Raw genomic sequence first — 16,852 nt, 5'->3', positions numbered from 1 at the left:
GAGCGAAGCCGCGAAAGTCGAAGCGCGATATAGCGAGGGATTACTGTAATTATCCTGAGAAGAATCAATTCTAAGTATAGGCAGTTCCCGGGTTACGTACGAGATAGGGACAGGTAGGTTTGTACTTAAGTTGAATTTGTATGTAAGTCGGAACAGGTACGTAAATTTAATAAATGCTATTGTTGACCTACTGTAACCAAGTGCTCTGCCAATGAATGATGGAGTTTCATCTCTCTCTGTCCTTTTTATTATTTCTACTTTATTTTCGATGGTGATGGTGTTTCTCTTCTTTACTGTATCACCAGCACTTGCACTAGATTGGTGTTACAGAGACATTGTTAAAGGGTGAAGACAAAAGATTAAGATCTTCTGCACAGCACTGTACATGCTATCAAAGCAGGAAGGCACTAGTCGTCAATATGTCTGATGTACTGACAAGAGACAACTTCCTGCTATGTGCATAACAGTACAAGCAGGCTTGTTATTGAGAATGAATGGGGGTATTGATGGGCGGTTCATCACCAGCCCACCTCACATTCACCGCCACTACAGTATGCTGCCTGCAGTTTTCACCCACCAAGAACGAACATGGTGTGGCCAAAGGCGAGTAGTTAATCGCCCCCATTCAATTGGCAGCTATCCGATGCACACTACAATGCTACCCCCGGCCGCCCTGTTCAACCTCAATGGCCTCCGTTCAGCCACAACCGGGTCACCACTTGCAGTATTACCAGCTGCCCAACGAGAAGGAACGGGGCAGCCATGTGTGGTGGGCGGGCAGTGAAACCGCTTGCCGCCAGGAGCCGCCCAAGGGACACTACACTGCACAAGCAGAGAAATTGCTCCCCTTCAACCACCATCCAGCCACCACTTGCAGCATTACCAGCTGCCCACAGAGAACGAATGGGACAGCCGTGTGTGATGGTCGGGCAGTGAAACCGCTTGCCGCAGAGGGACACTACACTGCACGGGCAGCGAAATCACCCCCCCTCCAGCCACTGCTTGCAGCGTTCCCAAGCTGAAGATGACGGAGCGGCAGTTACTGAGGCGCATGCATCGCAGCTGCGGCCCCGATTGTATGTCGAATGTCTGTAACCTGGGGACTACCTGTATATTAAAAACATGAGCAGGAGACCAAGAGGTCAGAAACAGAAGGAAAAGGTACCTAAAGTTTCAAAGTTTAAGCTGGTCTCAAGTTCACAATATTGCCTGCCACAGACTATGCTAGAAAAGATAGGAGAAGGAATAGATCAGCCAGAACCCATTAGTGTAGCACCTGCTCTGGTTAACAGTGAATGAGGGAGTTAAACTGCGAGTGAGGCAGGCAATCAGAATCTGCTTCTTTCAGGCAGCATATCAGAACCAAGCATGGCCCCTTTATCCCTGCTGTCAACTACTACCAATACCCACTGTGGGTCAACAGTATCAACTCCAATGGGATACAAAATTCCACTTTCAGAGCACAGAAAAAACATAAATAAGCTGTCTGAGCTGAAGGTATCAAATCACCGCACTCAGGGCAAAAATAAACAATGTAAAGGAGGATATAAAGAAGTATATATATCATGAATATACAAAAAACACAACACAACAGACAAGTTGTTTCAGGATATAGAAGACCAGGAGGTATATTTAAGCAATAACTTGGATGTAAACCTAAAAAATAAAACTAGCAACAATTAAAGAAACAATACAGGAAAATATGAGCAAAACTGAGAATAAAAATCAGAATACTTGGTGCTCACCTGGAAGAATTTAAGCAAATGTTTACACCTCATATTGATGAAGTAAAACAATGGACATCTGTCGTCAGATATAGCTCTGTTTCCATCTAATCTGAAAGTAACTGTTGATGGACAATTATGTATGTTTTGTTCTCATGAAAAAAATCTAAACAGACTGATTCTGACATTCTTTAAAATATGAACATTAGTCATATTGTCTTGGAAATGCAAAGAAAATTCTGCTTGCAACTTGGTCTACTTTAATGTAAAATCTGTTGTAAATATTGCCAAGAGATTTCTTTCAAGTTCCACCCTCCTCTCAACCATTTTCAACCACGCCCATGGTCCTCTCATCTCTCATTCTTGTGAATGCTTTTGTCAGACACAGTTGCTGCGCTCTCAGCTCTTATAAATTTTTACTTTAAGTTCCCTATAAAAGATGACTTATTATGTCCAAATCTTATTGAAGAATTTTATCTTGAAGGGTTATCAACAGAAGAAATGAGTATACTGGCAATCCTAGCACTGAGAAATGATGAAGTCAAACGAATTAACGTGAAATTTGTCGATCAATTACATGGCAACAATTAAGTCAGAGGGACAAACATTTGAAAAAGTCAGTTTACTTATTAGAGAGAAAGAAATGATATTCACTCATGGGCAGTTATACGCTGCATTGTCACGATGCAACACCAAACACTGAATCAAAATTCAATGCAATATTGATGAAAAGTTAATTCGAAATATTGTTTTTACTGAAGTTTTACAGTAAAAGTGTAAGTTTAAAAAGAATTTGCGTGTTAATTTCAAAGCCAAACAGAATGAAAATGTATAACGCAATGAATACCTCTAAAGCAACATGAAACAGTTTTCTTTCAATTTATTACATTTTACAATTTTTTACTATGGCTAATTACTCGATGTAATGTAAAACATTTAGGTCTATTATGCATATATAACAATTCCCATGAAAATAATCTGTTTAAATTGTACATCCGCGTTCCCATATGTGAATGGCAGAGCCGCTAAGTGGCTAGCGCATAGTGCCTGCCGGGGGGTTAGTGAGTGAAGCGAGCAGGGGGCATAGCCCCCTAGTCTTTCCATAGAAAAATACAGACCCATTACAATGTGCATCATACAGACCACTTTCACTTCTGCATAATAATATTAAGATACTCTACAAAGTTCTAGCCAGAAGGATCGAGAAAGTGCTTCTTTCTGTAATATCACAAGACCAAACTGGATTTATTAAAGGCAAATACTTGGCTACACATCTTTGGTGCTTGTTTAATATGATATACTAACCCACATAACATAGTACTGTAGAACGCTTTTGACAGAGTTGATTGGGACTACCTATTCGCCTGTTGCACAAATTTGGGTTTGGCCCAAATTTAAGTGTGCGGATAAAACTACTTTATACCAGTCCAGAAGCTTCTACCTGTATTAACAACACAACCTCAAACAACTTAAAACTAGAATGAGGTACTCAACAAGGGTCCCCTCTATCACCACTGCTTTCTCTATTGAGCAATTGGCCATTCAATAACAAAATGTATTAGAGATAAAGAATATTATCAAAGGAGGACTTGAAAGAATACTTCACTATACATAGATGATATGGTACTTTATATAGAAGACCCAAAAACATCTATCAGTAGACCTTAATGTACTAGCAGAATTTCAAAGATATCTGGACTCAAAATCTATCTGAATAAAAATGTGCCTTTTCAGGCACAGAACACTAGACTGGATATCTGTCCATTTATTCTATCAGAATAGTTTATATATCTAGGGGTAAATATCACAAGTAAACAAAGATCTTTTTCAGCACAATTTTGCTGTCAGCTTGGAAAAATGTCAAACAAAATGTGAGCATATGGTCTACCCTCCTCACATTAGCAGGGAGAATCAATTCTAACAAGATGACCATCCTTCCCAGTCTTCTCTTTCTATTTCAGAACATCCCTATATACATTAATAAGATTCAATTCTAACATTATTTATCAAGAACTTGAGGCACCCATGCATTCAAAAAGTGACTCTACAAAGACCTAAAGCAGAAGATGGCATGGCAGTACATAGCTTTCAATTATATTACTGGGTAGCAAATATACAAGCTATAAATTCCTGGAAATTGACACAGATTGATGAATATACACAAGCCTGGTCAACAAAAGAAATAAAATCTTTATATATCCTGCTTTGCGCCCCAGTAAATATAACATTGTCAATATTCCAATAATTGAATTGTCCATCAATCACTCAGAATATGGAAGCTAAATGAAGGATGCACTTCAAGGCAGATAAGCTTTTATCTGTTGCACCTGTACATAATAATCACTTTTTTCAATCCTCCCAAACCTACACAGTACTTAATCTTTGGAAAACGTCCAGGATTAAAACACTTACAGAAGCGTATGCAGATAATATTTTTGCATCTTATGAAAAATTATACAGGTACTTCAAATTTAACTGTCCAGAAACACATACATTAAAAAATAAATTAAAAAGGCAATGCCTACAACATGGAGTGTTGTTTTTTTGGTATTTCAAGGAAGATATTTTTGATATATGATTCTTTGCTGGTGGCCCTGGCCACTCCCACAAGATTAAAAATGAATGTTTAAACAAACATGTAGGGTATTGTTTTAGATTATTTCAAGGTCAGTGACTAAGAATATATTATTTTTGATACTTTACAGGAGATCTAGCCCTTTATGGACCTCTATCGGGGGTGTGAAAAATGAAAAGTTTCTATTACAACTGAGTATTTAAATTGAAACACATTTTAATATTTCAAATATATGACTATTTTTGCTTACTACATACTTCTGCCTCATTACACATGGAAACACAAAAAAAAGTAACCTATTTAAGAAACAGTGCAGGTCTTTATTTACAAAGATGTGTAAAAGAAAGCAAGACTAAAGTCAATGATTTATTTAATAAATTAAGAATTAAATTACAGTGGCCGACTTCATATTCACTAAGTGGAGGAAGCTGTGGTTTACTTCTGTGACCAGTCATGTAGTCTGACGTTCCCATTAACCTAGATGAACTAGTCTGTGATGCACCCTAAGAGTGCCTAAAATTATAAGCAGTGAAGTCTTTGCATGAGAGAACTGACAATCAATGAACACTCACCTGGAAGTCTAAGGGGCGATTTATACTTCACGCTCAGAACGCGCACGCGCCCGCATCATGGCTGCCATGCGTCCCCAGCGTTTATTTCACGCGTCCTCTGAGCAGGTCCTCAGAAATTAACGCGACGCGTGCGCGAGTTGCAGTACCAGCAAAAAGTCGGGAGGCGCAGTGTGCTAAAAGTCGGAACTTGATATTTGATGAATGGTTCGATGTGGTGAAGCAAAATGCCGACATACAGATGCATTCGTGGTGCTTTTATATTCAAGCGTCACATATTCCCGATCGTAATGACACGATACATTTTAAAAGTCTCACATACCATCTTTTGTGCCGTCTATTTTTATTTTTTACTTTACCTGCTGTCAGGTCCAAGAAGCTCGTAGCGATTAAAACCTGGGATGACGTTTACGATGGTCTGCTTTAATAATAAAGTAAACTTACGAGGTTAAAGTGGACATTTCGAGATTAAAGGCGAAATTTCCACTTTAATCACAAAATACACGTTTTCACCATGTCTTTTATTTTTTTCTCAGTGGCTCAAATACAGCACTATACATTATGTTGCCGATGTGAAGTTGCAAAAAAAAAAAAACTGCAGTATCTTAACAGTATGTAGTATCTTAAATATTATATTTCAGCAACATACTATTTGTATGTACAAGTTAGGAATGCTATCAAAAGTAACCACCCTAAACTTCCCTAATCTACTAACATTATCGATCCACAAAGTTATACTAGCTACATTTAATGATGATATAAGCAGTTTTTCCAGGCAATACTATGTAACCAATTTAATCTTATATGATCCCAGGGGATAATGAAAAAGGGATTTTACAATTTGGATTTCACATAAGCTACAGTGGGCTGGCGCCCTGCCCGGGGTTTGTTTCCTGCCTTGTGCCCTGTGTTGGCTGGGATTGGCTCCAGCAGACCTCCATGACCCTGTAGTTAGGATGAAGCAGGTTGGATAATGGATGGATGGATGGATTTCACATAAGAAAGGGGATTCAACCATTTATAAAATATATTCTTTGATGCATGCAAAGCAATGCTGTAATTCAGCCCTAAGCTGTACCTTGCATAGGTATCACATTTGTAATTGTCTAAGATGCATCCAAGAGAAGATCAAAATTATGATATTATGATGATAGCCAAAGTCATACATTTTGGGCATGTTCTACATTCATACATTTTATGCACATGTTTCAGATCTAAAATGACTCATATACCCACCGATAATCATCTACTATCAATATATCACTGTACAATGAAATATCTGTTGTATCCTATGCTAATTAGAACACTTGATTTTAGGCTCATCTTGATTACCTGGAAGAATCCTGACCCACCTAACACAACTCAATGTTAAAGTGTCCAGCATTATCTTAAAGTTTGGTATTTTTCAAAGAAGTTATTTCTTCAAAAACATGGCATATATGAATTTGTCATGCAAAATTCTGTTCTAGAGTTGTCTTTTATGCATTTTAAAAAATACATATTCACTCTTGGTGCTTTATTATGAAACCTTATGGGGCAAAAGTCTCCTGTCATTGTTTACACATGTCTTAAACAAATATTATCATACACCGATAATTTCTGTATTATCTATATCTATTATTTATTTATTATATTAAATATCTGTTGACTATATTTATGTATCTAGATTGCAAATACCATACATTGCATCATTGTTCATATTGCTAACTACACGACAATATTGCTGCTACTTCTTTGTCTTGTCTGTGCACAATGTCATGTTTGCATTTGAATTTTTAATTTTAACTGTAATTCTATTTTTAATTTATTATTTGCACGTCATGTTGTTGCACTGTGGACCCTGAGCTCCGCAATTTTCATCTCTCTGTATACTTGTTGTAAAAGCCAATCTTAAAGTTAAAATTTTGAGTTAAACTCATATTAATGTTTGCTTAATTTGAATAGAATATAAATTTCTTTCATAGTCAAAACTTATGGTACAGTCTTTTCCCCCTATAAGTTAGCAAGAGATAAAACCTTCTTACTATAACTGAGAAACAGCGTGATAATAAGCTTAGTTTTGGTAAGAACAAGTCCCAGTAAAGAGGGACTTGAAAGACCCATTTTCAAGTTAGAAATGGGATAGGCATACAGTTTTCTGACCGTTTAGAAATGGTTCTGAAATGTTTTGAAATGGTTTAGAAATGTAGTAAAAATAGTAACGATTTGAGATGCAACAAGATGAGCTTAGAACTGAAATTCTCTTAACAAGAATTTTTCCCATTTTTTTGCTATTTTAATTTTCCTTTGTGTGAACTAGTTTGAAACTTAACTAAACTTTTAAAAATGAAGATATTTTGCCCGTGGAATCATTAGAGCGCCAAGCTTTTATTGAATCCCATTTTTTGAGTTGAAGCTGCAGAACTTTAGTAATTTTGGGAAAACGCAGCTACATTTTCGTCAGAAAACGTGCTATTTGAAGGCCTTGAACCCGAACTGGAATCTACCATCGGAGCACAGAGGACGCTTCTGGACGCTTCCAGAACTTGTCAACGAAAAAAATGAACTGAGGTACTGTGCTCTTGTATACTATCTTTTCACGATCGTAAATGAAAGCAAGGTCACTGTACCTTGAGAAGATCTGAAAGACTGTGATATTATAAAAAGACACTGTGGATGTTCGGTTGTGCTTTTGCCCGAGTCATTGAAGCCTTGTTTCAAGGAAGTAATCTGCGTTGTTGGAACATCCCGATTGTGACAAAATTGCTGTCAGGAAATGTCCTGTTATTTGCTCGAAATGCTGTAATGGCAACGTCTAAGCACAGCTCAAGTGAGATCAGCAGTGATGCGAGTACAAACTTGAAGTCAGAAAATATAATTGGAGATCTTAAAGGTCACATAAGTCAGAGGAAAGATAAGCTTTTTGTGCTTATAACTAAAATCGAAAGTCTTAAAGACATTCCAGGAAATCATTTAATAGTAGCAGAAAGACTTGAAAAATTTTGTGAGATGCACAGAGAGATAGAGGAATTAGTTGCATGAAAGGCTACTATCTGCAATAAGTAAGGAAGGAGCGATTAAGAAACAGAAAACGACATTCGCGGAAAGCTCTAAGAAATGGAATAAATTTATTGTCGCTACAGCAGCATGGCTGAAAGACACAAATAGACTGTTAACACGCACATCTGATGAACAGCTAGTTAATCAATTTGAAGAGATGCAATTACAAGTACGGGATCGCTCAAAGTCAAAAACACGAAAGACGTCTCCTCAGTTAAAAGAGTTAAAGCACATTTTTGATATTAAATTTGATTCTTTAGCCCAGAAAACCGCTGACACATCATCACCTTCTACAGCAGTGTTAGTTGAACAATCGACACTTGACAGAATCCTACTAAGGTTAGATGAACTTGAGTCCGAAAGGCAGGTACGGTCAGTAACTGCCTCAGAGCAGCCACTATTTTATGGACACGGTCTTATTGATATGTTATTTCAGAATCAAGCCGAAAGTAAAAAAAAAATCAAACCGAATATCAAAAAAATCCATCCGAATGTCAGAAAGTAATCAATGAATTGGCTAAATCGTTAACTGATCAAAATATAACACCTGCTCCAGCACCTCCTGCGCTGCGTGGTGAAGTACCACACAGACAGGTCCCTTTATTTTCAGGTGATCCATTGGCTTATGCAGACTTTATTAGGGCCTTTGATAACGCTGTTGGGGATGTGTTAGAAAACCCTCAAGATAAATGAGATTATCTGATCCTGTACACCAGAGGTTCTCCTCAAGAAATGATTAAAGGTTGTTCATGAATGTTACCAGATGCAGGCTACTTAGAAGCCAGAATAAAGCATTGAAACGGCCTCAGATAAAGCAAAACGATGGGGAGGCTCTGAGAGATTATTCTAACTTCCTCTCAATCTGCATGAATACTATGAATGATTCAGGGAACGGTGGAGAATTCAATAAGTCATAATGTGCGTGCAGTACTTAAGAAACTTCCATTTTCTCTAAGAGACTAATGGATGAGTTATGCTTTAAGAAAATGAGACCTGGCATACCTGAACTAATTAATTTTTGCGTAACGAAGCTAAAATGCTTTTAGACCCTGTACATAGTGTCATTTCACAAGACTACAAATGTATAGACAAAAAAAAAAGACAGAGAATGCCAGGCCCCCTCAGAAGTACAGACAGAGATTGGGAGGTATTTTCACCACCAATATTTCCGAAGCAGCCGAAAAGGAGACTCAAGAAATCCCTGTCAAAAAGACTGTTGATGATACATGTGCAATTAAAAAGCCTTGTATATTCTGCAGTGGCCAGCATATCCTTGCTAAATGTAAAAAAATCAAAGAACTGACACAAAGAAAGAATTGACTTTTTAAAATCTAAAGGTTTATGTTTTCGCTGTCTCAAACAGGGGCACCTTGGTAAGAACTGTAAAGAAAGAATGTAAATGTCACACATGTTCTTTTCAGCACCCAGACATCCTGCACATCAAAAAAGACAGTGGAGCAACATCTAAAGCTACAGCAAGTGTAGCAATACCAACTGAAAAGGAAACAAAGACTGAAACTAGCGCCATTACTGGGGCCGGAGAAGAATGCGCACTGCAAATAGTTCCTGTTAAGGTAAAATCTAAGAAAAGTGAAAGGTATGTAGAAACATACGCCTTTATAGACCTCGGCAGTACAGTAACAATTTGCACAGAAAGGCTCCAGAGACAATTAAGCCTACAAGAGAGAAGGACACAAGTATTCCTCAAAACTATGAGTAATTATGACGATGATTCAAAGATGCTAACCCAATGTTCTGTCTTATCAGATTTACAAGTCTGTGGTCTCAATGATGTTGAATATATTGATTTGCCAAAGGTCTTTACACAAGTCTCCATTCCAGTGAACAGAGAAAGTATTCCACTACAAGAAGATATTGATAAGTGGGCATATCTTAAAGAGGTACTGTATGTCTCTCTCATATTGACTCTGAAGTTAATCTTTTAATAGGAATCAACTACCCAGAAATCTTCAAGCAGTCACGAATCATACCTAGCCAAGAAGGTGGACCTCACGCCATGAAGACTACACTTGGATAGGTAGTTGGTAGACCATACAAAGAGATAGATGACCTCGCAAAACAAAGTGGTAAGATGCCTAAACATTCAATCAATTGTGTGTCAATAACAGAGATTGAAGATATGTTGCTGCAACAGTATAACACAGATTTTCCACAGTACAGCTGTGAAGAAAAGGAGGAGATGTCACAGGAGGACATCAAATTCATGCGCATAGCCTCAGAATCTGCGCGACTGGTAGGTGGCCACTATTATTTAAATTTGCTTTTGAAGGACGAAACACTTAAAATGCCGAATAACCGCTGTATTGCTGAACAGCGTGCTATTGGAATCAAAAGTAAATTGAGCAAAAATTCAGGTTTCCACAAAGACTATAAAGCCTTCATGAAATACATTATAGACAAAGGTTTTGCTGTTAAGGTACCCAAAGAAAGCCTGAATTGCAATGAAGGCAGAGTGTGGTACATCCCACATCATGGTGTGTATCATCCAAAGAAAAATAAGATTCGAGTGGTCTTTGACTGCACTGCCACCTACCAGGGGATTTCACTTAATGAACAATTACTAAAAGGCCCTTACCTAACTAACACACTCATTGGCGTCCTTACAAGATTCAGAAAGGAGTCAGTAGCGTTAATGGCAGACATTAAGTCAATGTTCTACCAAGTTAAAATACCAGACAAAGACACAGATCTTTTACGTTTTCTATGGTGGCCTGGTAACTTATAACTAGTTTTAATTTCACAAATACGTTTTATCGTTTGGTGATTGGTAATATGGAGAAAGACAAAGGATAGGAACTGGGGGTTTAGTATGTCAGATAGAGACACGAGTCTAAAAGTAAGAAAAAAGTTGGTTCAATTGAAAAAGTGTTTTCTAAAGTTGAACGCTCGGAGGTTGAGCATTATGCTAGGCTGTTCAATACTGCTTCTTTAGAAGACCAGCTGTGGAATTCTGGCTGTCACCTGGCAACAGGCACATCACTCATAAAAAACCTGAAAAGTCATCAGCATTCACTTCTGCAGGACCATCAGTCCAGGAACCATGCAGTTCAGCTCAAGCAGAAATGAAAAGCATTCAGCCCATGCTGTCTGAGATAGTAAAGATTCTTGGGGGAGAAGATGTTGCAAGACAAAAGCTGAAGAACATGGCAGAAAATGAATCAGGACAGTGTTTTGTTATGTAACTGTAATATATGGAAAAAGAACTAGTGTAGCTATAATGAAGGCATTGTTTATTAGCTAGTAAAATAAGGGAATCTTTTATATAATGTTCTAGAGCAAGGTGGCAAAATACTACTCCCTGAAAGAACTTTTTTCAGTTTTAAAATGGAAGGCAGTTTTGGTATCAATAAAAGAGATCAGAAAAAATAAACTATTTTTCACTTTTGTTATTTGTTTATGGGCAAGTGAATTTAACTGGTGGACAAGTGGATTTTCTAAGTTTACTTGTCCGTGGACAAGTAGAAATAAATTACATTTCCACACCCCTGCTAAACATCCAGCAATTCTTCACAAGCATTCACATCTTGCTTCTCTCATATTGCAGCACATTAATAAACAAATTGGACATTGTGGGCGCAACTATGTGCTCGCACAGTTACGCCAGAAATACTGGATACATCAAGCGAATTCAGCTATCAAGAAAATAATTTCAAAGTGCACAATGTGCAGAAGATACAATGCGAAAGTTGGTGAACAAAAAATGGCAAAGATCGCCTAGCACCAAACCAACCACCGTTCACTAATGTTGAAGTCGATTATTTTGGCCCCTTTCTAGTCAAAAGAGGACTAAGTCTAGTTAAGAGGTACGAAGTAATCTTCACGTGTTTAACAACCACAGCTGCGCTCATAGAGATTGCACATAGCTTGACACTGATTCTTGCATCTAAGCCATACTTCGATTAACGGATAGAAGAGGACAAGTTAAAATCATGCGCTCAGACAATGGAACAAATTTTGTTGGAGCAGAAAGAGAGAGCTACGAGAAGCTACTGTATTAAAAAATTGGAACCCAAAAAAAAATCAGCGACGCTATGATGCAAGAACAAATCAAATGGATTTTCAATCCACCATCAGCCTCTCATCAAGGTGGTGTGTGGGAAAGACAAATCAGAAGCATAAGAAAGATCTTAAATTCAACACTAAACCAACAAACACTCGACGATGAAAACCTTCCTACAATGATGTATAGAGTGGAATCAGTACTCAATAACAGACCCCTTACAAAGACATCAGATGACCCAAATGATTTGGAACCACTCACACCCAATCACTTGTTATTACTGAAGACAAAACCTGAAATACCACCTGAACTCATTTTAGAAAATGAACCATACCCAAGACAACGCTGGAAACAAATTCAATACATGGCTGATTTGTTTTGGAAAAGATGGACTTCCTTCAGAGAAGCTCGGAGACCTGTAAGACTGGAAAGAAGATCATTGTCCACAATGGACAAAAGAGTATTTGCCAATACTTCAAGAATGTCAAAAATGGCTTGCACCAAGAAGAAATTTTGAACCAGGGGACGTTCTAATTGTAGACAAAGCTACACCTCGCAATTCCTGTGTAATGGGTCGAGTCATCAAGACAATGCCAGATGTTAAAGGTGCAGTCAGAAGAGTTTGTGTACAAACTAAAACCAGCACACTGGACAGACCCGTGAATAAACTGTGCCTGCTTCAAGAAACAGCCAATGTTTGAAATATGACATTATTTAAAATGTTTGTTTGCAGTGTTATTGCTAGTGATTTGAAAAGAATAGTTAATATAAAAGTAATTGGTTCATATTGAAGCAAAGTAATGGTCTCACCTCCTGTATAGCCAATTAGGGGCCGGAAATGTAAGAGCCAATCTTAGAAAGTTAAAGTTTTGAGTTAAACTCATATTAATGTTTGCTTAATTTGAATAGGATATAAATTTCTTCCATAGTCATAACTTATGGTACAGTCTTTTCCCCCTATAAGTTAGCAAGAGATAGAACCTTCTTACTATAACTGAGAAACTGTGATAATAAGCTTAGTTTTTGTAAGAACAAGTCCCAGTAAAGAGGGACTTGAAAGACCAATTTTCAAGTTAGAAATGGGATAAGCATACAGTTTTCTGACCGCTTAGAAATGGTTCTGAAACATTTTGAAATGGTTTAGAAAAGTTAAGTAAATAGTAACAATTTGAGATGTAACAAGATGAGCTTAGAACTTTTCTCAAGAATTTTCCCTTTTTTTACTATTTTAAATTTCCTTTTGTGTGAACTGTTTTATTTTGAAACTTAACTAAACTTTTAAAAACAAAGATATTTTGTCTGTGGAATCATTTCTGTGCGTCAGGCTTTTGTTGAATCCCATTTTTTGAGTTGAAGCTGCAGAACTTTGGTAATTTTGGGAAAACGCCGCTACACTTGTATATGGTTGAGATGACAAAGTTCCCTTTGACTTGAAAAGGCTGCAGAGCAGGCAATTCTTTAAGCCGATATTGTTGATGAGCATTGATCCGTGTCTTGAGATTACACATATTGTAAAATAGCGTATACATGTCATTTTTAAATAAAAAAAACACCAATAGAGGAGATATCCAACTGTGCATGCTAGCTCAGAATTTGTTTTCTTCAGCAACAGCCTTTCATCCCAAAGGCTGTGCTTTCCTATCAAAAGACAAAAACATAGTAACGTGTTTGAGCCATGTGCTTAGTATTGTGTTGATTTACTCCCATATTTATGTGATACTGTCTCCTATCACACAAGTGAATAGCCTACATAACCTTACCTTGAGAGAGAGGAAAAAAAATGTGGCTAAAACACAGAAAGCATGTTTTCTTTTGCAGCTTCAAAGAGGACATATTCACCAAGTTTTTAGGCTTTTAGTTTCTAATGGTTCTCCATGCACCAAAGGTTACAATATAAATCACTACTAATAGCTATGTATTTTTTTTTAATTTACAGAAAATGCTGAATTTTACAACACAATTTTGCATGAAAAAGAAATAACTGACTAAAAAAATACAGAACTTATCCTTTAAGCTAGAAAAAAATATTTTCTCTACATAGAAGAGCTTAAAAAGGTTTTAACAAGAATTTATTAATGTCATTATGATAAAAACATGCCAAACCTTTCCTTTTGTTTAAATCGATATAAGGAAGGGGGAGGGCTAAAGTGTTTAGTCTGGTGAGCACAATATTTATATTACAAATTATTTTCCCCTCTGCATTCATTTTGTTGTAAATCGTTGTATCAGTTAAGTTGTCATTATCTGATTCAGTAGCATGCCACTGGAATGTTCTGATTTTTGAAAATAAAACAATACAGAACAAAATGATTGAATAATTGTGTCTTTTGTGATGGAATTGTGTTTTAATGTTTATGTTTTGTACTCTCAAAAACATAAATAACAAATATCAAATACATAATTCTAATGTTCCAGTTAGCATTGTGTCGGGATTTTTCAGATGTCTAGGGCTGAGGCTTAGATATACAAAGAAATCTCTGCTCATGAATTAAGATGAACCCAAAATCAAAAAGACGACAGTGCAAGTGGAATGCATAAATGCAACTATCTGGAACAAGAAGAACTGGTCTAAGAATAATATGCACAATTACTTAAGCTACGTTTTTTAATTCAAAGAGTAAAAAGGGTATTTCATTTCTTAGGGATTCAAGGCATACTGTTTCAATGTATGCAGTATTCATTTAATTAAGACAGGTATAGCCAACCAACCACAAGCTACAGGAAGCAACTTACTGATAAAATGGTTAGAGGCAGTGTGAAAGTACAACTTCGAGATGTGCAAAATGGTAATATTCAACACATCTTTCATTAATCTATTTAAAACATCTCTAAAAGGAAATCTAAAATACGATAATGTGTGAAAATTTATTTAAAGTGCTATGTAATAAAACTAATTATTTATTATGTAAAAAACACCTATAAGACTATAATGCACTTATGAAACTAGCTGCCAACAATATTTAAACAAATTTTGACAAATTAATGAAAACCTTTGCTAAAATTAAAAAAGACAACTCAAACCTTTTTTCTTTCCTTCTCAAGGGCCCGCCACTGTTCATAACACATTTCCAGCTGCATGTGGAGTTCATTGGCAGGACCGCTGCGATTCCTCATTGAGCGAAACCTGAAATTCTGAGGAAAACCAAAATAAGGTGGAGGTAGGTCTCCACAAAAAATTTCATCAACTGAAGGTCCCAAGTGACTCAAGTCTTCATAACGAAGAAGATCAATAAGGTCGGGAAAAGGGAGACCAGATGTTGGGAGAGGGGAGGCACTAGCATTATGATTAAATTGTGAACAACTGAGGTTCTGCTTTAACTCTGGTGTCACTAAAGGGAAATTTGAAATAAATGAGTTGCTGAAATCGTAAGTGTTATAGGCACCATGGTTATGCTTTCTAAGATTATTAATATATTGATGTCTGGTGGAACAACCAAAGTTGTGGGGTTGAGGGTACCAGTTATTTTTCTTGTTTCCTTTTCTGTCATCCTGAATCTCCTGATTTGCTTTGTTCTGAAATCGAAACTGTTCATTTCTAAGTGAATCAGAGGATCCCCAGCCAGTAGAAATGCCGACATGCTGTTTACTGTACTGGATCTCTTTGGACATTATATGATCCGGCCTTGAAACATTAATAGAAATATTTTGACCTGGATTCTCACTGAAGAGATTAAGCCAACAGCCTGGATTATCTCCTATAGACATTTTATCTTTTCTGGTAGCTACACAAACTGAAGATGTCGGGGAGAAACAGGCAGGCTGGGAAACTGAAACGAGAGATGCTTGTTTGAGACTGCTATCAACTGAAAAGCTGGAACCCTCAGATGATGAAGCTTGTGGGCTTACAACATGGTTTATATGATAGGGAGTGCTGAACTTCCCAGTGGGGCTTAAATGATCTCTGTCAGGTTTCAAATGCCCACTCTTGGCTGAATACAAATTTTCTCCACTCTTTAGCATGGAGTTTACAGACTGAGAGAAATGAGAAGAAAAAGCATGCTTTTCTGGAAGTTTAAAATTTGCTTGATCAGAAGATTTTCTATTTACGGTACACCATTCTTGGCTATTAATCATTATATCAGAGTTGGTCCTCCAGTTTATCCCATTTTCTTTCAGACTTGGTTGATCAAAAGAATTTGGTGGTGGTGGAATTGTTTTTTTAAGGGACTGAAGGTTACTATGATCTTCATAATTTTTAAATGTTTGCTTTTGTAGGCCCCAACCATCTACAAAGTGCACACTCCTCAGGTTATTCATAGAACTCTGGTTTACAAGATTTTGCTTGCTTAATTTCTCTCGGAATTGATCCTTTTTGTCCCCTCTCTGAAGTCCAGAGTTTTTACTGTTACTTTGATTAAGGAAAGCATAAGAATTAAAATCGAAAGAATTCTTCTCAGGATCCCCATTAAGCAGCTCTTTAGTAAAATTGTGCACGCATGGGTCTGTATTATACCCATGATTACTGAGATCTGCTTCCTGATCAAACATATTGCTCCTGCAGGTAGAGTCCTGTGCATAGATCCACTGTGGGGAACGTGCTGATTGGAGGTTTGCCAGGCTGGTGTCCTTCTTTACAGCAGAAAGCCAGGATTCCATCAAGCTCAGATCCTGTACGCCTTCATAGAGGGTATCACTTTGAGTTTCTGGTGATTTCTGAAAATTTTCAGCGTAGAGTTCTTTTGTATCAATAAAAGCAGGAGATCTGTTGTTTAATGCTGGGTAGCCAACACAGTCACTGTTCTCTACTGGCAACGATGGAAACAGTCTGGAAGTAGTATTCCTAGAAAAAATAAGTTTTCAAATACAATGTAAGAAATTCCCAAATCTAAACTGTATTTATACTGACTACTGTCTTGTGACTTTTACTATTACCATGTATACACTAGGTTTCAAACTTATTGGCAAGTAATAACAAACATTAATT

General features: G+C 37.1%; 1 protein-coding gene across 4 annotated transcripts in view; it reads right to left on the bottom strand.

Moving 5' to 3' along the window:
* LOC120529457 (meiosis-specific coiled-coil domain-containing protein MEIOC-like) overlaps positions 1-16,852 on the bottom strand; it is a 150,303-nt gene that overhangs the window by 44,964 nt on the left and 88,487 nt on the right. For all 4 annotated transcript variants that reach the window (XM_039753269.1, XM_039753270.1, XM_039753268.1 and 1 more), the window contains one exon: positions 14,950-16,708. In XM_039753269.1, the coding sequence (XP_039609203.1) occupies positions 14,950-16,708 (1,759 nt within the window). The remainder of the gene's footprint in view (positions 1-14,949; positions 16,709-16,852) is intronic.

Source organism: Polypterus senegalus, chromosome 5 (assembly GCF_016835505.1).
Source record: "Polypterus senegalus isolate Bchr_013 chromosome 5, ASM1683550v1, whole genome shotgun sequence".
Lineage (NCBI taxonomy): Eukaryota > Metazoa > Chordata > Cladistia > Polypteriformes > Polypteridae > Polypterus > Polypterus senegalus.
This window is presented reverse-complemented; position numbering and strand designations above follow the sequence as displayed.